The sequence below is a fragment of the Macrobrachium nipponense genome, chromosome 8 (assembly GCF_015104395.2).
Source record: "Macrobrachium nipponense isolate FS-2020 chromosome 8, ASM1510439v2, whole genome shotgun sequence".
In the NCBI taxonomy this organism is placed as follows: Eukaryota; Metazoa; Arthropoda; class Malacostraca; order Decapoda; family Palaemonidae; genus Macrobrachium; species Macrobrachium nipponense.
Window position 1 is genome coordinate 98,687,343 of NC_087203.1, and position 24,490 is coordinate 98,711,832.

Consider the following 24,490-nt stretch of genomic DNA (forward strand, 5'->3'; position numbering starts at 1 on the left):
CCAAGTAATATACTTTCACATTAAGTAGAAAAGTTCATTCTGGTGTTTTGCATTGTGTGTAGCATAATAAGGTTTTAGAGGGATATTGTAATATGCTATTTTTACTAAATTGAAATGAAAACTATGTACCTAAAAGGTATCTGTCTTTGCAGTGGTCATTTTATCTGCCACTTCGACGTATTCTACTATCCGTTTGATGTTCAAAAATGCTCCATCTTGCTTCAACTGGTGTCTGTGCGAACGAACTTGGTCACTTTTGGTAAAAACATGGTCTCTGTCCATTATAATGACACAAGAAACCTGCCAGAGTATTTCTTGGGTACTTTAAAAATTCTTGTGACTGAAACAGGAATGAAAGAGAGCTACATTACTTTAAAGGTTAACATTTTGAGGTTCATTGGATATGATGCTGCTTTGTTTGGCTAAAACATAGTGGAATGCCTTCATGCCAGTTGGTGTTTGATGTTTTGTCTTGATTTCATATTTAGTATGTATATACTCTTTTTAATAAAAATTTTCAGCTGATTATTTCCATTCAGCCTGGTACAATATGATTTTAGTGTCTGATGTCTGCTTTTACCTCCACAATGCATGATCCCTTTGTGTTAATAACATTTTTCAGAGATTCGTTTGGGTAGCAGAATTTAATTTTGCACTAAGGTACTGAATGGCTGTACGTACAACGCAAAATGGCTTGTCACCTCAGCAAGTGGGTGTTTCACATGCTGACTTTCCTCCTAACCCTTTACAAACATTTTTTTTTTTTTTTACTTGTTTTGACTTCAGATTTACAAGCAAATGGGCAAAACTTAAATCATTGTTCATTTGTGTTACCAAAAGATCAAAAGATACTCTATGCTTAACTTTCATACTGCATGCTTTCTGCAGTGTATACAATAGAAAGAGGGATTTTGATTTTATCATCGATAAACTACAAAATTGAATATAACTTCTTATTAGAAATTAGAGAAAATTCTTGCTATCAGTGCCCACTTAATAGCAATTCAAATTGCCAGCTGTTCCAGTTATAATGACATTATATTTTTCCCCAGGTTCAGTTGGAACTACGCAGACGATGGACAGTCATAGTCTTGAACGTCTATCTTCCAACATCAATGCTGCAAATAATAGGATTTCCACACTATTCATAGATTTCGCAACACTAGATGTAAGTACAGTTTGGAAAGTTGTATAATTTAGATTATTAGAACAAGCAACAGTCTCAGTGATTATCTAGTGGTGATTGAAGATATTCAATTGCTATTATTTGTTGTGTAGATATTGATACTATAGCTGGCGTTGGCGTAGGAATTCATTAGTGTAATGTCATCATAAAAAGTAAACAAAATACTCAGTCATCATAGCACCGGATACGAAGATGTTTTTGGGGTTGTGAACTCAATAGTGTAGTTCATGAAAACATTTTTTTTAATTCTTTGAAAGTTATGCAGTCTTAACAAAGCATTCTACCCATATTTGCTTTATGGTGATCTGGGTTATGTGAAGGATTTAGATTGCAGAGGAATAAGAGTTTCTGCATCATTTTTCTGCTTTTACCAAGAATGAATATTAACTTTATGATTTTGGAGGAATGGTAGCTACGAGTAGTACTTGTCAAGTAATTTATATTGCAAACTTCATGCTAGGGAGACAAGCTATGTAACCCACACTTATAGTTTCCATGCTTTCATGTGCTGATATTTCATAAGGCTGCCAGAATTCAAGATTGATTAGTTTTCTAATGTTTATCATTCTGGGCTTTTATGGCAAGAGTCCTTAATGACACTTTAAAAGCTAAGCTGCCATTACTTGACAGAACATATAAAGTTATAATATTCAGTATCACATGTTTTTGAGATGAAGAAATTGCCTAAAGTAAGACAGGACTCATCAAATTTTTAAGATAATGTTTAAAATAGGTAATCAAGAAATATGTATTTCAAAATAGGGAAATGGGTTTTTCATTCATATTTCTAAAAAAAAATATTTAATAGTTCACATTGCTAGCTTCCTGAATGTCATACTTGTTTTCTTAGAACAGAACAATGATGAAAAACAACCAACTTTGCATATTTAAGTAAATAACAATTCTAAACATATTTTCTTTTACAAGGTTCGGTTAGCTGTTAGCTTGACAACTCTGTTGGTGCTGTACACGCTGTTTAACAACACTTCAGATTCCTTGCCAGTGACTGCTTATGTTAAAATGATTGATGTATTTTCCTCTTATTCTCCACGACAATGATTCATGTCATAGTTGAATGTTTGAGGATGAGGGACACGACAATTGTTGTTCATCCCCTCTGTAAGAAACCTAATACAAAGCAACCTAAACTGAGAACTCCACGTGCATGCATCTTTCTCTCCATCGTTCGTGGCTTCATCTTACCATCGGTGGTTATTTTATTTAATATAATCTACTGGTCTATGCTCATTCTGGACAGGGAATAGTTGTGCTGCATTGCGAGCTCAGAGGCAGATTTCATAATGACAAATTGAGTATGCAATAATAATCTTGAGTTGTAAGTGGAAGCTGATATTTTTAGGAAACTGGAAAATTAAAATATGAAAAGATTAGAATGACAGTTGCATAATTTTAATGTTTTCATACATATACTCTGTAAACTAATCGAGGTGGTACAATTTTCTTTTTGAATTGATAACGACTGTAAATGATATTTTAGCTATATTTTGATTACCTTTAATTCCATATACACCTTTGTTAATTTCATCTGAACATTGGATGTTTCCAGTTACTGTGGTACTTTTGGACGTAGAAAAAGCTGTCCGGAAACATGTAGCAATACAAATAATCATTTCAAGATTCATTCACCAATTATGTTCAGGAAATATCTCCAAATCCAGGTAGCCTACTACTTATAGTTTACCATTACTTCAGGTGAGTTGTTATCTTATAGAATAGAATATAGAATTTAGGCCAAAGGCCAAGCTCTGGGACCTAATGAGGTCATTCAGCACTGAAATAGAAATTGACAGTAATAAGGTTTGAAAGGTGCAACAGGAGGAAAACCTCAAAGCAGTTGCACTAGGAATCAGTTGTTAGGAGAGGGTGGAAAGTATGATGGAAGAAAGAGAATATAAACAAAGGTCTTGTAAAAAGAATGAATCCTAAGAACTTTTAGTAATACCTACAGTGCACTGCATGAGGTTCACTGATGGCACTACTCCTCTATGGGGGTTTTTCTTTTATATTACATAATTCGAGTCATATTAAATGAATTTACTTGAGAGTAAGATTTAAAACTTTAATGCATATCAGGTATTTCAAAAGAAAGTGGGTCTTGGAATTCCAATTAGGTTTTGAAATTATCAGTCATCCTCCAAAGCATAAAACATTGGGTGCCAGATTTATCTTCTGGATACCAAAATGCCTTTGCTTCAAACAACACGTAGACCTGCCTGAATGTCTTAGAGAGGACCACTAAGGGCCCTGTATTATCCACAGGCTGTGAACACGATCAATAGTGCTGCCACAGTAATTTCTAACCCTTGCTGATCTTACTCTTTATTGGAGACTGTTAGACATAGATTCATGATATAAAAAGGAAGTAGGGTATGTGTTAATTAGCTACACCCCTTCACTGCAGAGAGATGAAGGTCGCAGTAGAGGACTCAGAAGGTGCCATATCTTAAACGCATTCTATGTATAGTACTGTTTAGATACAAAAAATGCACTTACAATATCATGAACTTGTATATAGATTGGAGATATACTGGCCCTGGGATAGCATAGAGAACATTCACTAAATTTAGGAAGGATTAGGTAGGCCCGGAGGTAAGAATGTATAAGCTCTGTAGCTCATTTCATGGCTTGGTAATGGGAAGGAGAGTTGGCAAGGGTGATGCATAAAATAATTTTCTGATGCCCAGCTGTGATACTATAATAGATGGTACATGAAATAGATCTCTGATTGCAGATTATCATTTTTTTTTATCTCTTGGCAGTGGGATAATATCATGTCGTGCAACATAGAGAATTTACAAATTCATGGGAAATAATATTCTGCATTGCAGTCTTAACTTGGCAGAGCCTATAACTTCATGGTGCAGAAATGGAAAAGCCCACTTCATCTGCATCTGAGTCCTCTACTACTAGCTCGACATCTAGGTAATTAACTCAACCTACAGGATGCAGTTGATCTGTCTGGCAAGGAAAAGTAGATGACCTTCAGCAAAGTTCCTTAGTAATTATTTGAAGAAGCTACGGACAATTTTCCCAAATTAATGGTTCTTGACCCAGTAGAGGCTTGTCTCCAGAAAAGTAGAGATTTTAACAGCAGGTACTGGCAGTCATGAATTTTAAGACGTCAGGGTCAGTTACGTACTTCTTTTTTGAAAGCAACTTTCCCACTCTGGTTGCAGCCAGTAGACGTAGATATTTAGAGCAGTGAATGAGAAGTTTTAGGCCTTCGACAGCAAGATGTGGTTAATGGTATAATCTGGGGATTGAGGAGGTGCAAGACAGATTGCCTGGGTTCTACAATTGTCTGGTTTGTTATTGAAGGTAACAGGATAATGACATCCAGTAACTTGACTTGGCAAACTCACTTCAAGATGGAGAAGACACAATGCAGTATGTAAGCCAACTGGAACTAGGACGACTTGGTTCTAGACCTTGAGGATATGTGTACATACTTTCACAGTCCATCCATCATTGATTAAATGTTTTGTTTGTTTAGACATCCTGGTAACTACTGTTTAAGTATTTATGTGAATTTTGGCATCAGTGGCACATCAGAGTGCCATTAGCACTTATGAGATACCAGTCACCCACTGGCATTAGTTCCCTTAGTCCCTCTTCTGTAAATATTGATGGTCAGGGATGAATCAATTCATGGTTAAGTAGCATATGCACTGGCTCATAAAGCATCAGGACTTTTGATATCATACATTGTTGGCTTCCTTAAGAAGTTGGAGTTACACAAAACAGCAGACAGCAAACATTTTCATATAAGCAGAGGCAAAATTACTTGAAAGTTCCAGATTTCTCTCCAGGAAAGCAGTGTAATAGCAGTCAGCCTCAGCTATGGAAACAGACCTTACTGTCATAGTGGTCACTGAATTTGGAGATTAGTAAGGCCCCTTGGCGTCTGAGACAGCGTTGATGGATCTGTTCTAGATCACTGTTCAGTCCAGCTGAGAAGAAAGCATTGCTACTCAGGTAGGTGTTGGCCAAATTACAAGCATCCAAAAACATAAAGTTATCATCATAGCTCCCTTTTAGTTGCAGGGTTGATACATGGATCTTTTAAACCAAAGAAGCTTCTTAAGTGACAATACTTCAAGTTTGATGACACCCTCCAGATGTTCCAGTTTCATGGTTGGCGTTTATCAAGTGAAGAATTAAAGAAAAATGTTTGTTCATACGCTAAAAAAACCGTCTACATAAGGGTAAAATCTCAAAGCGCAAGCTGGAACTTAACAAAAGAACAAGGTTGGTGGCATGAGTGAGTTAGCAAATTGGGAGAGAGAGAGCAGGCAGAGCCTGACACCTCTCCCCTTCGCATACGCCGTGAACATCAGTTATATCTCAAACCATCTTCACACAAGATGAGGTCTGCCCTTTCTAGCTTATAGAAGCCAGTTTTTTCACGCACTCCTTGTTCATTTTTCGCCTAAGCATTATGGTTTTTTGTTTTTTTCTGTCATATATGTGTGAATATCTGTATGTTTTTTCATATGCATTTGCATTCAAGATGCAAACCCATAAATCACCCGAGAAGGCTAGGCCTCAGGAGAAATGGCCTGGGATAGGTAACTTATTATTATTATAAAGGATTAGTTTATCCAGACCTCTGAGCATAACAACGGCTCTTCTCGGGCTGGTTGGGTTAAGTAACAACCCTTGTTTTCATTATCTATCCTCTCTAGTTTTGGTAGGAAGAAGAGATACAAGCAATGGAAGCATTTTGGTGGGAAGAAGAGATACGAGCAATGGGAGCATTGTGGTAGGAAGAGATACAAGCAATTTTAGTGTTTTGGTGGGAAGAGAGAGATAAAAGGAAATCAGCTGTTCCATCATTGGAAGGCTTTGTGCCGCCAATGGCATTGAATGCTGCCATTCTTTTCCTGTTCTTTCTCACCTTCACCAGAATTGCCTTTCACTACGTCGTCGTCTCGGTAAGATTTTACTCCTAGTCCTTCTATTGCTTCATCTCTAGATAGTCCAAGGAAGAGTTCGGGGGATCTCCTGATAAGACAACACTTGTATTTTACAAACTTGTCATTCATATATTGAGTTCTCTCTTTCCAACCCACGACATTTGCATCATTTCTAAACTACATGAAATATGAAGCAAGTGATACATATTTGTAGTTCCATGTGACACAGTGAAAGACACCACACTTCTATCACATACAAAAGGCTGAAAAACCAAGTCTCAGAATCACAAATGTGGACAAAAGGTTATTGATGGGATTGTATTAAAAACTAATTACAGTATCTTTAAAGCTTAGGTATGTGTGAAAGTACTCTTTGAAGAACATTAACTTTGTAAAGTTGTATTAAATCTCAATATTTCTACCTTCATTGTATTTTTTTATGAACGGCAGTAATGTGCAGTTCTCATCCATCACTAAATAAATAAATTAGTGCATTTCCTTGAAATGTTTGATTTCTAGTTTTTAAGTTTCCAGTACTAAGATTGCCTTGTACCAGTAGTTAATTTCCTCTGGAATTTACTTTCATTTTAAAACTGAGAATCTTTTATTGTATTTGTGTAATTTTGTTCAATATTTTTGGGGGGATATATATAAAAATATTGCAATGTATCTATGAATTTTGAATCATAACTTTCTTAGGATGGAGTATATTTTTTTCTGTTAGTGATTGAATGCAGAATTTTCTTTCCTAAGGCTAAAAAAATGTTATTGTTTTTATTTCGAAATAGTAAACAAGGTAATATCATCATACTGTGCTGTCATTTGTAGGTACATTGCATTTTATCAAGTTGAAATCTATGCAGCACCTACATGAACTGTCCTGAATGCCTATCCAGCTGTTGGGCAGGTCTTTACAAATTTATTTTTGCACTGTTTATATGTCATAACCTGGACATCAATTTATTTATGTCAGGGACATGTTCTAACATCTTCTTAATTTTAAAATCCAAGCGAACCAAACGTCTTCCAAGAATTTCAGCAATGATCTAAACCAGCCCCTTGTAATTTACACTTTAGATAACAGGATCTCACTAACTACTTATAAACAACTCATGGGTCACGGGATGCCAAGGGCATTCTGGGATCTACAATACCCTGTGACCTGGTATAGATGCCAATAGTCCCTGGATCTCACAAGTTTGTTATTAATTCTATTGGTTTCCAGCTTGACGCTAGTATTATCCTAATGTTAAGACCTCAGGTTTGTTAGTTATGAAAAATACAAATTGGTTAAAAATTTGTCATTTTTACCAGGTCAAAGAAGTCTGTCTTGTGACTCCTACCCCTCCATGCTATCTTTAGTGTAGTAAACTCATTTTACCAGGTCAGAGAAGTCTGTCTCGTGACCCCTACCCCTCCATGCTACATCTTTAGAGCAGTAGACCTTACACAGGCTTTGAGTTTTACTATTTACTGATAATTGTAGATATTACAATGTCTTACTAATAAGATTTATGTTTGCATTTATTGAAAAATTTTGTTGGTTATCATATAAGTGTTCAATGTAATACTGTAATCTATAATTGAAAGTACTCAAAAACAATATAGGAATTGATAAAAAAACCAAAAATTGATGCAAAACTAAATTTATGAAATAATTTGTCCTATATATTGTACAAGACGTACAAGTGTCACAGAGAGCTTTTTTACTTTTGAAATTCAGATCTCGAGACTCCAAAAAGAAAGGGTTAATGGACATTGAATGTCTCCAAATTACTGAGAACAGGTACGAGATCTAGAAAAAAAATATATAAAAAATATAAACAGAAATATTGACATCACAGAATTTCATATGATATTCAAAATTATAGAAAAATACACTTCACTACTCTTGGCATATCCCCTCTATTCATACATACCAGATGCTGGAGTTAAAACTTAAGCTAATTATTACTTTTACAAGTAGTCATAATTAGGATAATCTTTGAAGCATAATCATATCACTTTAAGCTTACATTGTAACAGTACATGTGTAGACCTAACAGCACAAGCAATTGTATCCAACAAATATAAATTTTATTTTCCAAATACCCAGCGACATCTTTTAATACTATAATGTGCATATAATATCAGTATGTTTTGTGAATTCTTTCAGGGAGGTGCAGCAAGCAGTGGAATACTACAGGCATAATATTAGCTATTACATAAATGCACGTGAATAAAACAAAATGAATTATCCAGCTTTCACACTATTATATTTAATCTTTAGCCAACGAACTGTCACAGCTTACATAAATTTAAATGTCCCAAAAATTATCATTTATTTCCTAAAGTTCTCTGACAATAAATTGAGACTGAATTTCAGACACAACAACAAATTTTGTGGATAATGATTAAATGCAGATCAGATTTTACAGACATCACATATTTTGCAAGTGTTAATGAAATTTGACTTGAGACTTAAACACATCACATTACATATTACATTTCTTTATGCTTACACAAAACCTCCTGCGTTAGTTTTGACAGCAAAATTACATTAACCTTTATGGAAATTTTTTCAATTTATTTGTCTATTAACTTTGGAAGCATTAATATACATTACTGTTTTCATAACTAGTTTTAACAATGATACAGTAATTCCTCAGATTTTGTGCTAAGTTGTTTTTGTTTACATATTAGGAAGTTTCCATTGCTGCTGAAGCAATGGGTCATACATCTTACATCCAAGCAAAACGAAAAAGTAATCAAATGAAAATGCATAGGAACAAAAAACAGACTAATATTCCTCCTATTGTTTTTCTCGCATAACTTTCTCATTTTCAACAATTTTAACAGTTAGCTAACATTACGTATCTTTTGTGTTACCTTAAAAATGGTGTTCCTGGTATTTGTTGTCTGTGATGTTCTACAAGCCTTAATCATAATCTGGAAAAGGTAGGGAGTTGTGGCTGTGGTGGTGAGACGCTTCCAATTAAGTCTCTCCCATAAACCTTGAAATAAAAGGCGTATGGAAGGGGATGTTACTTGGAATGTGACTTCTAGGATATGGCTGCATGTCTTGGTGAAATTTCTAATGAACTTTGACATCATTCAACTGGTGAAGACTTTGAAGGTCAGACAAGTGAAAAAACATCCACCATACTTGGGTAGCAAGTTCACCTTTGGAAAGAAATCTATACTGACTGCTTCCACACAAAAATCTACACTCCTTTCTCCAAAAACACCCTTTGCCTGATCATTGCATAAATGTCAGATGTGAAATCTTAAAAATCATAATGCAATGGAACTGCTGACAAAAGGCTGTCATATGAGTGTGAGCCATGTGGGGAGTTGGTCAAACCAACATGCCAGCAAAAACAATGGCAACTTCTGATACTTGCTGATATAAACTAAATTCATTCAACCCCCAAGTGATGCAAGCTTTTGGGGAGTGTGCTAGCTAAAATGCTGTATGAGTGCCTGACAAAATAAAAAACAAGCCCATACCTTCATATATACTTCTATAAATAGTCCAAGATGTGGAAATCAGTTGACCTAGTCCAGGATTGGAATGGATATTAGCATTCCTGTCAAAAATACTGAAAAACAGGTTAAAGCTGTCTGTTTGCACAACTAGTGTCTTAACGAGGATAGCTACAACTGCTGAAAGAGGACGCTACAATTAGTCAGTCATCCACTTATCTATGGAATCAAAGTGGTCAGGCAACAGTATGATAAGTCCTCATTGAAGATCCTGTATTGTTGTTGTTGGATGTTACTATTCATGTCTTAAATTATTTTTCTTTATCTAAAAAAGAATAGTTTAAGCATATGCAGTTCTCTACACCATTAACTGTCATGAAAGGTTGACAGCAGGTTGCTACTGTGAACTAATTTCTCCATCTTGCCTGCCACAGAGAATACTGACTCAAATCTGGTTGGTCACTGGCCTGACAAATATTTTCTAGTTCTTGATATTACCCATCTTCTTCAAGATAATCTCATAATATAAAACTCAGCAGAACTGAGGATTCTCTCCAACTGGATGTACTTAACTATGATGTGGCTTTCTTTCCTGGTTTGTTGTCCATATCCTAACAAATCTCCTCACTGCTTGACCAGTTCTTATGCCTTTTTAAACCCCTGCAGTTAAGGGAGAATTAAGGTCTGTCCTAGCTGTTATCAAAAACTGCTGAACATTTGTCTCAATTCACTGTGCATTAAAGCTATGTACACCTGCCCAGTAATGTTCTTTATCTCCTGTTGTCTGGAAAAGTCTTGCATTACATACTAAGAAAGTTTTGTTCATTGATAAAACGGGAACACTGATTAAAACTGAATATTACTCATACCTCTACTCAGCACAGGATGAAAAACCACATCTGGTATAATTCAGCTTTAGCTGGTTCAAAAACATTATCAGTGGTGAGTGGTAAGGTTTTATCTATCAAGTCTACATCTCCCAACCAAAAAAGCTGCTTTCAGCGGTTTTCAAAAGTATGTAGATTGCTTATATATATGAGACATATACAGCTCATCATGTTTGTTTTTTTGTATGGTGTTTTTACATTGCATGGAACCAGTGGTTATTCAGCAACAGGACCAACGGCTTTACGTGACTTCCGAACCACGTCGAGAGTTAATTTTTATCACCAGAAATACACATCTCTCACTCCTCAATGGAATGGCCGAGAATCGAACCAGCGACCACCAAGGTGAGAAGCAAACACCAAACCAACAACGCCACTGAGGCGCTTACAGTTCATCATGGTTCCAGTGTCTGTAACTGGTTTTTGACTGGTCATCTGTCTGACTGGGCAATAGCTTCATGAAACATCCATGCATCTAAGTTTACTGAATACAAAATGCCTGTAACCTCTAACCATATAAATCATTCCTTTCGTGACTAAAATTCTCCAGGATAACTTGTTAAGAGGGTATTCCTCTTTGACTCAGACCATGAACAAGTTCCAAGTTAACTTGACAATATCGTGTTTTGAAAGATGGGCAAATATGAACATTAAGAAACCTATTCTTCTTAATATCATTTCCAAATAACATGCACACTACACAAATACTGTTTCATCCACTTTGCATCAATTCAGCTATTGTTCCAACACCTTAAACCTGATATCATAGCAAAAGTAAACTGTAGTATTTGTACTTCACTTGAACAGTGTTCTTAGATTTGTTAAAAAAATTATATACATATTTTAAATTTCAAGTAGGTATCATAAAGAGGGAAAATCATAATTTCAAGATGCACTGTAAGTAATTCCATACCATTTTTACACCTCCACAAATACTGGGCTTTAAAAACCTTACTTTGAAATTTTATTCAGGTGCAACTACCATGTACTTTTTAAAATACCCATTATAGTTTTTAAGTACTCATAATGGCTCTGTAACCTAGATCACAACACCAACGTGACAAGATAAGTATCCTGAGCCCAAGTTTATACTTTAGTCTATTCAATATACATAAAGAAAGAAAACACGCAAACTAAGAAGTGGACATTGTGAAGTCTTGAAGAGAGGCTTTGTTCCCAGCAAAGAATACAGCTCTGGAAAGAAAGTAATATATTAATGATGAACTAGATTCCCTTCATGTAATGTAACTGTGAGTAAACACTATTTTTTCATGAAGTACTAGAGCAATAAAAAGATTTTGTTGCCTCTATTCTGATCGTTTACTTTTATACCTGTATGCCATACTCCTAAACATAATCATTTCAAGAGATTTAACAAATCTTCCAGTTTCAGAATAAAAAAAAAAATCTAATGTATTGCACTAACAAGATCTCATCTATTCTAGAAAGCTTTGTTTCACATTTGGACAGAAAATATACAACTCAAAACTGCAATAAATACCCTATTGAACTGAGTGTTACCCAAGGTGGGGAAAGATGAGAGTTTAACTTCTTATGTAAATTACATATTCCTAATGAAATACATTAACTGACTAATGCTACTATGCTCTCAATGTAGTGACGAAGAAAAAAAAAACATTTATATTTCAAATATCTGATTCTCCTATAATTTTAATGTAAATGACATTTAGAAACTTGCTTCACTATGCATATTTTCTTAGTATAAATATTAGCTTGTGTAATTTGCCATAATGATCCTCAAGAGCACTATAGCCTCTAGGAGAGATAGAGGAGTTTCTGCAATCATTAATGGAAAAAGGTTTTGATGGAGGAAAAACCTATTTTTGGTAGCCGCTGTTGAGTTTCTTCAAGGATTACCCTTCCATGGTCTATCCATAGCTGTTCACAGCGGGGTGCTGATAAGCGAAAACCGACATTAACCAAAACTCAGCGATTTATGGTACTTATGGCACCCAGTTTTGGTTAATGGTGCTTCTGTTAGGTATGTTACGGCACCATAACACCGAAACTTGGCCCTCTGTGGTGCCATAAATTTCTGATTTATGGCGCTATACAACCGGATTGCCGATAACCGGGGACTAGACTGACTTTAATTCCTTTTTGGAATCATCATGTCCCCTATATATATTGCTGTTCTGTGGCTGGGACATTTTTTTATGTTATGCATAATTTCCTTACGGAACTGATAAAATGCTGCAAACTGTGTATCCCTTTTGGGGAAGCTTGCACATTTTTACTGAGCTTCAGTAACTGACCTATAACTGCCTGTTAATAATAGGGCAGAAGTCTGGGATAAGTTACAATACCCCTACAAACATACAGTCGACCCCCAACTGTTCACAGACTCTGGACTCACAGATTTTTCCATGGACCTTAAATACTCATTATTCGCTGTATTTTTCTATGAAAAATATCTGCAAGTTACTGAATTTTCATATCAATTTCATGATTAACTGCACTTTCTGGTGATAAAACTAAAAACTGGTTTAAGCATTTTTAGTGGGTTTTTCATAAACCATTTTTAGTGGGTTTTTCAGAGTTTGAACTAACAAAATAGGAAGTTTTAAGTGTTTTTATAGGGGTTCTAAGTATTCATGGATTCTAGCTATTCGGGGGGTGGGGTTCTGGTGCGCATCCCCCATGAATACGGGGAGGGGGTTCTCTGTATAGTCATTTCAGATAGAGTTAGATCCCTTTTGAGGGAAAGATTCTCTTCAGCTTTCATAGTTGCATGGGGGTATAGAATTCCTTCTAGAAGGTTTCTCCCACAGCTGGCTGAAATTTGTGTCCTTGATCCATCTGGGTTCAGCACAGCCATTTTAGTGGCAATGCCAACTTCATATTCCATGGTAAGATGTCACCCCCATGTAAAGATTCCTCTACTTTCTCTGCAGGGTTAATCTTTGAGGCACTGGGGACTGATGTTACTGGGTTTTGGCCCGAACAAAATCACATGGGAGGTACTGGGGAACTGATGTTACTAGGTTTTAACCCAAACAAATCTCGTTCTGAGAAAGGGTTAAACATCTGCTGCTGAAGTTCTGCCAGAACGATATAATCTCCCCTTTCCTTACCCCTACTGAACCCTAGAACTCACCAGGACAGCTAGTGAAAATGCTGGTTTACAGCTTTTCATGCACAATAAATTCATTGTTCCAGTCTCAACTAAAAATTTTTAAAATGGAACTTAAAATTATACACTCGGCTTTCAGCTTAGATTCATCCATGATCTTCAATAATGAAATCAATAAGTGATCAACAAAATTTTCAGAGCTCTGATTTGTTTACCAACCAGAAACAGAATGGCGTCTTGGTCAGTTTTTGGTCGTATGTAAACAATATGACAGTGTGTATGCACACAGCCACTTCTTGGGGATTTTGATGTAGGTAAACTGGGTTCAGCATTCACTGACGATAAGTGAAAGTGCCCTCTTATCCCGAGTCCATTTATACTCTTATCACATGTTATAATGTTCATCATTATGACACAAGACCAGCTGCAAGAGATTTCTTTAACATTATTCTGGTCGCCAAGGAGCTCTGGATAGACCATAGAAGGGTAATCCTTGAGGACAAGACAGTGACTACGCTACAAAAAATATGCATGTTCTGAATGTATAAAATGGTACCTACTCGTTCATTTTAATACCTAGGATCTTAGCTGTGCAGTTTATAACTGGAAATTCTCTCGCTGAATCTCCAGCTATGACTTATGAATACAATAACCATTTACTCTATGTTTTCCAGTTGTGGCTTCTGTAAAATAAATTTAATTTTAAGCTCCTCTTCTGTTAAGGAATGATATGTATAACATAATTTAGGAAGAAGTTGATAGAAGGGTGAAGATAATTTAGTAAGGCGATATAAGCAATCTTTAATAGTAGGTAAGATTTATCCCAAATTATAATTTTTAAATGCTTTTAAATGCATGAGCACTGTGCTGCTCTTGACTACACAGATATTTTATCCCTTTATTCCAATGGTTTTTCAATATAACTACACTTGTAATAAAGAATTTACATGATTCTGTTAGGCTCTTAATTATAATTTTCATTCATTTTAATAAATTGTTAAATTCTATAGTGAAAGTCATTCATTTCTTTGCAGCCATAAATCCAGATTCTGTCTGGAGTGTGTTGTATTCGAGATGAAAAGGATCTGGAATTGTGGAATAAGGTATTCTTGATGCCCCAACTACATAAACAAATATGGAAGGGGATGACAAGGAACACATTGCAGTGGAAGGGAAGACTGCATATGAGGAAGAAGACTGCTGTTATTTTGAGAGTACAGAACACTATGAACCAGATATTTAAAAGGCAGTAAGAAAAAAAAATATCTCTAGATGATCAGGAAAGAGGCTGCTGGACTGCTAGTAAATAAGAGTACCCCACCTACAACCAGAGAAAAATCTTCTGTTGTGTGCATAAGGCTGTGCTACCCTATGCACCAAAGGCCTGGGGCACATACAGAGAAAGTGGAGGGGATTTTGAAAAGTGACTACAGAATGCCAACATGTATGGTTGCAGTCCTGTAGGAAGATCATATTGCAAGTGAGAAATTTAAGATGTGGATTCTAGATAAAAAGAAAATTGAGAGTGAAGCCCTAAAAAAACATGGTAAAAAAAGGTACACATGAAAATCTTGGTCAGTTCAGATTTAAATCTGAAAATGTCCGAGAAAGATATCATTTCATGTCTAACTCTGCACAGGGAAAATCTGATATAAAGTTGTTAATGAAAGTGGATGACGCTCTTTCCAAATCATCCCATCTGTATCAGAATACTGCAGCAACAAAAATTACACCATAACTAACAGCATAACCTTATAACCAGTTAATAAATAGTGTTCCTCTAACATGCACAAAGTATTCTACGAATGGAACACTGAAAAAAAAATATATATATATATATATATACCGGTGATGTGGTCAAATCCTGGATAGATGATGAAGAAGATTTGAAGGTAAAACGGCTTCTAGTTTCTCCAAGATGTATTGTATTGGTACATACCACCAACTCAAGAGCTGCAAAATAAATTATAACATCTTGAACACAGACATCATACAATAATCATAACTTATGTATGGATTTCTCTTCCAAAATAACTCAATACTTCAGTTTCAATAATGGTCGCTTATGGTTTTAGTGTGGTTAGGCCAGTAATAAAATTTGATAAAACTTTATACATTATATCTTACTTAATGAGCAAAAAAAAATCACTTCTAGTCCAAATTTTTAATTGGATTTTTGAAAAATGGAGTTCAAACAGAAAGTACACAGGACAGAGGAGGGTTGGGAAAATAGTTTCACAGCTAACTTCAGAGAGAGAATTATTATTATTAATAGGGCTTAGTTTTTCCAGACCTCTGAGTCTTAAGAAAAGATGATACAAAAACACTTATGCTATTGCTTTCTAAACTAGTTAATCCAACACATATTTAGCATGACCTTTACAAAAATAAAACTTACTGTCTTGGCTAAAGCACCCATTGGTTCTGGATACTGGTGAGTGAGAAGTGCTAATAATGCAGTAAAAGAACACAGCCCTGCTGTAAAAACAATGAAGAATGGCAACTCTTTCTTGGGGTATACTGAAACCTCGTGGAAAGCTGTTGAGGCAAAATTTAAGACATTATAAACCCAAAGATGTAAAAAGTAAAGAAAAGCTTCTTATAAGTAAGGTACTATCTCTATACTCTGTATGTACTACAATCCCTCAAAGTTAAAGAATTTTTAAAAAATAAGCACTTTATAATATAGGAGTTAGTGTTATCACTACACTTTAATCATAAGACAGTAATCAACATGTAGCTGTATTATTATTAATAAAGTGCACAATAATGTATAATTACCTTTCTGTCATCTTAACCTAGACTTCCATCTGCCCTCTAGCTATGGCACTGAACACCCAACAAAATCATACTTCATACTTTTAATTTTACATCTGCAAGTCTGTTGCAGTTATAAATAATCTATATAAAGCATAAATAAAGTTTAGGGGTTTTTATCAATTTTTTTATTTCTAAAACTAGGAAATGTGGTGACAAGCAGATTACTTTTTTCATTTTAGTTTTCTTTTAAGAAAAATCTTGGGAAGCTAAAATGCTTAAAATTGAATCTGGGAGATACAAATAATTTTTAAACATTGTTAATAATCTCCTCTAAATATGATGGACTCTCTGTGAGGAAAATTTGACCATCCTTGATCAAAATGTTTTTATGGTTCCTTAATGACAGAAATAACTTATAAAATACCCATACCTGACCAGAGATACATAATACAAAATGTGGAAATGTTAAGCCAAGTTTCTCATCACTTTGAATAAAGAAAATTTAAACAATAACCACTGGAAACTTTTTAATAATCATGATTGGTACTTTTACAGAAAGATTTTTTAGTTTAATCCTCATATAGCTTCCTTTTTCTCATTCCATTTTCCAGCAGAATGATAAAAATGCTTGTAAATTCCACTAATCCTGTTTAAACCCTGACAGTAGTGTTACCAGATTATAGTGTACTGCAAATTCACAGCTTAGGATAGACGGATAGAATAATGATAATAGGAAAAAGGTATATATGAAAACTAATTATATATGAAATTTTTACATTAAAAGTACTTTTAGAAATTTAAGGAAAGCATTCAAACCTTTCTTGCTTGTGATACATTCAAATTTTTCATGCTTGTCTAAAATGAAGTCCCACCTTTTCTCAACCTTTTATCAAACCTCATACTAAGTCTATCTACACCTGAAACCTTCGGTGTTTCACAAAACCTGATACATTAATCACTTGACCTTAATCAAAAGAGAAATTACATCAAACCTAATATGATTAAATTTTGTTGGAACAAGAATTTATGGTTAATAATAATAATAATAATAATAATAAAATAATAATAATAATAAAATAATAATAATAATAATAATAATAATAATAATAATAATAATAATAATAATAATAATGATAGACGGAAATAACATCTCTCCCATATGTAGGAAGTGCAATACGAAAAATGAAACCATAAACCACATAGCAAGTGAATGCCCGGCACTTGCACAGAACCAGTACAAAAAGAGGCATGATTCAGTGGCAAAAGCCCTCCACTGGAGCCTGTGCAAGAAACATCAGCTACCTTGCAGTAATAAGTGGTACGAGCACCAACCTGAGGGAGTGATAGAAAACGATCAGGCAAAGATCCTCTGGGACTATGGTATCAGAACGGATAGGGTGATACGTGCAAACAGACCAGACGTGACGTTGATTGACAAAGTCAAGAAAGAAAGTATCACTCATTGATGTCGCAATACCATGGGACACCAGAGTTGAAGAGAAAGAGAGGAAAAAAATGGGATGGATAGTATCAAGATCTGAAAATAGAAATAAGAAGGATATGGGATATGCCAGTGGAAATCGTACCCATAATCATTGGAGCACTAGGCACGATCCAAGATCCCTGAAAAGGAATCTAGAAAAACTAGAGGCTGAAGTAGCTCCGGGCCTCATGCAGAAGTGTGAGATCCTAGAAACGGCACACATAGTAAGAAAGTGATGGACTCCTAAGGAGGCAGGATGCAAACCCCGGAACCCCACACTATAAATACCACCCAGTCGAATTGGAGGACTGTGATAATAAAAAAAAAAAAAAAAAAAAAAAAAAAAAATAATAATAATAATAATATAATATGATAATCAATAATAATAATAATAATAATAATAATAATAATCATAATAATAATAATACAATAATAATAATAATAATAATAATAATAACTTATAGTATTAATGTTACTGGGACAAGGTGGTTTAATGAAAGTCATAAATTTACTCTACCCCAAGGGGTCATCTGAAAATTTGCTCTTAATTAAGTGATGAAAACTGGAGCTAGACAAAGGTAAAGACTTTACGACAGCTAGGAAGGTTAGGCCCAAAAGGTATAGATGATGAGTAGAAAGCAAAAAGCAATATGTACAGATGAAGGCCAAAGGAGTAATGATGCCTTAAAGTGTGACATGCAATGTATGCTAAGCAGTACCTCTTACGTTAGTCTATTATCATTACCTATTATTATTATTATTATTATTATTATTATTTTTATTTGTAGCAGTGGTAGTTGTAGTTAAAGTAATTATCTAACTCTCACAGGCTGGCCTACATTTATCTGAACTAGGCCTGATTGATATTATATGAAATCACACATAAATGCTTACATGGTAACAGCTCTCTGTCTGCACATTCAGTACATGTAGGGTATGGATAAAATAGGTGGCCTTTCTCCAAAGGATATGGAATGATTCGGAATGTTCCTTCCCAGGTACAATGTAAAAGATTCAGAGCACCTTCAACCTGTAAATCACAATCAATGACAGTTTGTAAATAAAGAACATTACCTTGCTCAGCAACAAAAGTCAGATGATAAATATCTAATCTTAAAGATGATTATAAAAATTACCATTTTCCTTATCAACTATTATTACTACCATTATCACTGTTATTTTAAGACTTCAAACACCTGATGCACCACCTAAAAGTAAGAATTACTTCTAACAATGGGAAAGCTTGTTTTTAACCCTTAAGGGACAGCAGGGCTCCTTTGATCCCCAAAAACTCCACTTCAGCTCCTATGTCTACTGGTAAGGAAGTCCTCACTTATTGGCGGCGGTGATAAAGTGTGTTCCGGTTTTATGGGGCTTGGCTAATGGCGTCTTTAACTAGATTTTCGGTGATGATAAGCGGTTTAATGGCACCAATAAGCAATCATCAGCAATTTTTGGTTAGCACCACTTTGCCGGGAATGGGAACTTGAATGGGCCATAAATGATTAGATGGGATGAGTACTCATTTTTAATATATTTAATATTAGAAGGAAATCATACACTAATTACTACAACATTCAAAGTAATCATAGCCTAGTAATTATCATTAAGAGTAAAAGTACATATCTGAATTTAAGTAATATCCTAAATAATGAAATGAATCAAACAAAATCACAAGACATTGGTAACCCATCAGATCTGCAGCACAAAATGCAATGAGTGACCCAACCCCATCATCAAACAAACACCAATGACATCGATAGACTAAACCATTAAATACTTTTAAGTTCTTACAAGGAAGGCAGTAGTTACTGTATTGAAGCTGTACTACTAAAAATGTTATTATTATATTAAAAAAGTACTACTAAAATGCTAACATAATTAACATAACATTAGTATTCTACATCTACTTGTGGATGGCTAACAATAACATTTCCAATGATAATTTGAAAAATTCCCAAGGGCAAACTTACTGGGGCCCCCCCCCAAAAAAAAAAAAACACTTGTTTATCAATAAATCAATAAAATACTCCTCAACAAAATCCCAAGTAAATCTCTTACCCTTTTCCAGTGGGGTAAATGAAAAAATGCATATGCGATGGCTTCTGAATCACCTCTCTTGAGAATGTGTTCTGGCGGAAGGATAAGAGGTTTCATCTCCAAAAGATACTGAAAAATAAAAAAATTCATGAATCAAGATTGTTTAGTGGGCACAAACATACAAGGGGGAAATGGAGGGTTGAAAGCCCCATCTATGAACTACATAGAACATCAGACTCAAAAAGAAACAAAAAGTGGGGAAGGGGGAATGTAAGACTAAAGAGTAGGTGGGGGTGCTCAAGTTCTAACCTATGTAGAAAATTGGAAAGGAGAGGAGGGAGACTAAACACAAGATCAAAACATGAAAAAAAAAAAATTGAAAATATCTAGCAATTGTTCTACAAACAAGGATATAATAAAGTCAAATGATTCAGGATAGAATCAAAGTTAGAAATTTTATATACAACCACTGATCATCGAATAATAAGTAATATAGGAAGTTAACTAACTTGGCTAGATGTGTTATTTTGGGGAAGATAGATTAACATCCATACTATCTGAGTAATAATGCCAGAATGCTAGTTAGTGAGTTTCTATATCTATACATAACAATACATACTAATGTCAGCTGCTTGACTGTTTCTCTTGCTATTACTGGAATAGTTTTCCTTTTTGAATGTCTGTATTTACAAAACTATTCCAAACTGCACTTTTCTTTTTCCACCGATTAGTCTTTGATTTACACCATCAGATTTCATATTTGGCCCTCTTCCGTGAAGATTCTCTCCAAAGAACAAGCCACTAACATCCTCAGTTTCATAAATATCTTGCAAAATGTCAACATACTTAAGCCACACTACTTGTATCAGAGATCTTTTTATTCCTTAAGTAGTACTTAGCTGTAATGGATTTGTATGAAAAGATCCATTTTGTTAAAAAAAATAAATTTCTTTAACAACAAACACATTATGCATAACAGCCCAAATCATAACTTAAATGGCAAAGAATAAGCAGTAAAAAACAAAAAGAATGGCTGATTGAAAGCAGCAATCTGAGTACCAGCTCTTAGAATTTTAATAAACCAGAGTTATTGTGTTAGTGTGCCAGACACCCTAATATGTAAGACTGATTCTACTAGTTTTTAAATTACATACAATGCAGAGGGCGATAACCCAAAAAATCTATATCTTATAAGGTAGCACAATGAGTAAATGAAACCAAAGTATGGATTATTATCCCTACTGCTATCACAGGGCCTGAATAGTAAGTCTGACCACCTGAATCACATCTCTAAGATAACTTGCAAATACAGCATGGTATGTGCCTACCACTGAATTAACATCAAAATCATGTTCGTAAATTAATCATAATGAAAAAGGCCTAAACTTATCAAAATTGAACCAACTAGGTGCTAACTTAGGAAAATAAGCAAACTATTCAAATGTAATGATAGCTATAAGAAATAATAGTAGATAGGGTAGCATAAAAACAGGGAGAGAGAGAATAATCAAAGTACAGTGAAAATAAAGAGAAAAAGAATTGAGTTTGGTGTGTGAGCCAGAATTTGCTCAACAAAACCTTAGTCACAGGAAGTTGAGCCATAACACCATCGCAATTAAAATCTCAAGGACCGTCATAAAATCTTTTACATGTGACCTCGTAGCAAACTTACTCAGCTTCTATCGAGAATGCAGCTCCACCTCCAGGAGGAGGTATTAACATGTTAAATTATTGACTCCGCCTGGAAAAGGAGGAATTAACATGTTAACCACACCTAAAAGGGGATGGGGACAAGATAAGGAAAGACCGTTCCACGAATCAAGAATCCAGTTAGGCGGAGAACCAAAACCTACACCGCCTAAGGAGGTGGTGCTGAATTCAAACCGAGGGTGGCTGAATTGGAGAACAACAGAAGAAGCCAGAGAGGACCAGCAGCCGTCATCCAAAAAAGAAGTAGAAATATTGCCAGGGTCCAAAAAGAGATTTATAAGCTTTGTAGTTGTAATTCTAATTCTTTGAAACAGTAAAGAAAGAAACTCTGCCATTCGTCTCATTCAAACTTCTCCTGAGAGATTAAGCCAATTAAGATTACTAATCCAGAACTAACATTAAGAAGAAGCATAAAGTTAAACATAGAACTTGACTGCAGAATGAATCATCAAGAAGCAAGAAGGAGGTAAGCGAACATAACTCGAACATTCTACCTTACAAAAACACACGACATAAATTGGTGCCAACGCTTGTGCATCCAGGAGACGTAACATGCAATGAAGATAGTTAAATAAATACACATTTCGAGTTACAACAGTGATAACAATCAACAAACAGAACTTAAAATTTATAACGACGGTGAAGAATAATAATGATCGATAAAATCCTGCTTGAAGATGTATACGAAAGTGCAACCATAGACTATACCACAGCGAGAACAGTTTTGTTTTTCCCTCGAAGAAAAACAACAAGACGTAGCATGTTATGAAATGAAGGCATAATAAGTGCGCAACGCAAATATAACATCATCAAGCAGAGATGTGGAACTGCAGCAGCCGACAAGAACAAACAGATTTCTATAAATAATCTGTTAAAAGTGGACGAGTGTATTGCAGATCAACGAAAAAACATTCCCGTTAAATAATCAACGTTACTGAAGAATTTTCGACAAGGATGAATCTTTGCCGAACAACAAAAAGAGAAAACAGCGTCTGTCAAGATTGATTGTGAAACACAACAAGTGAATTCGACAACGAAGCAAGTGATAACGGAAAAAGCAAAACGAACGAACATACGTAAGTGCACTGGAGCTGAATTTTTTTTTTTAATTCAAGAAGACTTGAAGTCCACAAACATCACCATTGGAGATAAGACACAGTTTGGTCATGATGAAAGTGGATTAGTTAATCTAAGATATGTCTTAAACTACTTGGCACATGGAACCATATATAATGCTCTAGGAAAAAAGTAAAGGAAGGCCTTTTGAAAAATTAAAATTGATCCCAAGAATAATACCCTTCAAACTCTAAAAACAATGAAACAAGAAATACAGAGGGCAGAGATAGATTTTTCCAAGGAATTTTTAGAAGTAATAGAAAAACAAAATGAAAGGAAAGGCAAAAATTGCAACCATTCAAATAGAATGAAAAAATAATGCCAGACAAGCAGGGAATAGATCTACTCCTTTTCAAGGGAAATGTAACAGAAAATGGAATCCTAACCAGAAAGGAAGACAGAATTATTCAAGGAATGGTCCACCCATGACACATAAGCCTAATCAATCCTCAAACACAAATAATTCAAGTCAGGGAAACTATTCAGCTCAAGGAGCAAGACCAAAGGCAGCATGTAAAAATTGTGGTATACAAATCATTCCACTAATGAGTGCAAAAAGCCTAGAAGCTGTGCAGTTTGCAAGAAGGTTGGGCATTTAACTAAAAGCTGTTGGTTCAATAATAAGGGAACCAATAAGGAAATAATAGAAGTAAGTAACAGCCGCCCAATTCCACATAACTCTTCAAAGCCAGTGACAATTAATCCCTTCACCGAAGAAAGAAAATGATTCCCTTCAAGATGATAGAAGAGAAAAAGAAGAAATAGCTAGTATGGAAAATGATGGTTCATCCACATTTTCCTACATAAATAGCAAAGAAGTAGTATTCTCCATGAAAGAAGCAGGTAAGCAAACATAACTTGAACACTCTACCTTACAAAAATGCACCACACAACAACTGTAAGTAATCTTCTGCAAAACATCTTAGAAGTCTAGGAAAAACTTGCGAGTTGTAAATTCAGTAACAAATTTACATTAAAGTGAGTACACTACTCACTGATGAGCACCCAGAGACATGAAGAGCACATGCAGACAACTGCCCATAAGTGTTGGCCTTCTATTGCCATTTAATTCACAGGGGCCAAGTTTCTAGGAGACTTTGCTAACCATGAAATTAGGCCATTATAAATAACAAGTTTGTCATGAAAAGCAAAATAAGAAGCTGGAGCATAGTATGAAATAATGTGAGAATTCAAGCACAAATTAAGAAATTATATTTGAAAATGGCAAATTTCAATTCGGCATCATTAGCGGAAAATTAACCACAGGGGATCTTTACACTAAGGCAATTAAAGAAACACTATGCAAACTGGAATACATTCTACCATGGATTTTGTGGACTGTGAGAAAGCACTTAACCAAATACAGGCGGCCCTCGGTTAGCGGCAGGGGTTCCGTTCCTGGCCGCCGGCACTAAGTAATTTTAAAGCCTACGGCTGCCGCACACCTTCTTTCGAATTTCTAGACCAGTTAACAGCGCCCTAGACCAGTTAAACAGCGCCGTATCCCGCAATGGCGCAATAAGTAAAATTATATTTATGCAGTAGAGTACTATAGAATTTACTGTACAGTAGTACTGTACAGTACATTATAGTATTGTAAATACTGTAAAGTGAAAAAAGCCTAGCTTTAATCCTTTGGGTGTCTAGAGTATGGAAAGATATATAATAAGGTTTTATACAGTGTACAGGTAGCTGTAGTGTTCAAGTTACGATAATTCGTCTTACGATAATACGATTTTATGAGAGACCAAATTACAATAGCCTAACTTTATCCCATCTACTAGTTACATAAGTTCAAAAACAACAAAAGGA

The 24,490-nt window shown here is 35.1% G+C and overlaps 1 protein-coding gene across 7 annotated transcripts in view; it reads right to left on the minus strand.

Moving 5' to 3' along the window:
* Positions 1 to 7,753: 7,753 nt before the first annotated feature.
* The window catches only part of LOC135222927 (protein ST7 homolog), a 77,349-nt gene continuing 60,612 nt past the window's right edge, over positions 7,754 to 24,490 (minus strand). For all 7 annotated transcript variants that reach the window (XM_064261368.1, XM_064261369.1, XM_064261370.1 and 4 more), the window contains 5 exons: positions 19,874 to 19,981; positions 18,707 to 18,842; positions 15,968 to 16,107; positions 15,416 to 15,522; positions 7,754 to 11,669 (listed from right to left, as the gene is read on the minus strand). In XM_064261368.1, the coding sequence (XP_064117438.1) occupies positions 15,427 to 15,522; positions 15,968 to 16,107; positions 18,707 to 18,842; positions 19,874 to 19,981 (480 nt within the window). In that variant the 3' untranslated portion in view covers positions 7,754 to 11,669; positions 15,416 to 15,426. The remainder of the gene's footprint in view (positions 11,670 to 15,415; positions 15,523 to 15,967; positions 16,108 to 18,706; positions 18,843 to 19,873; positions 19,982 to 24,490) is intronic.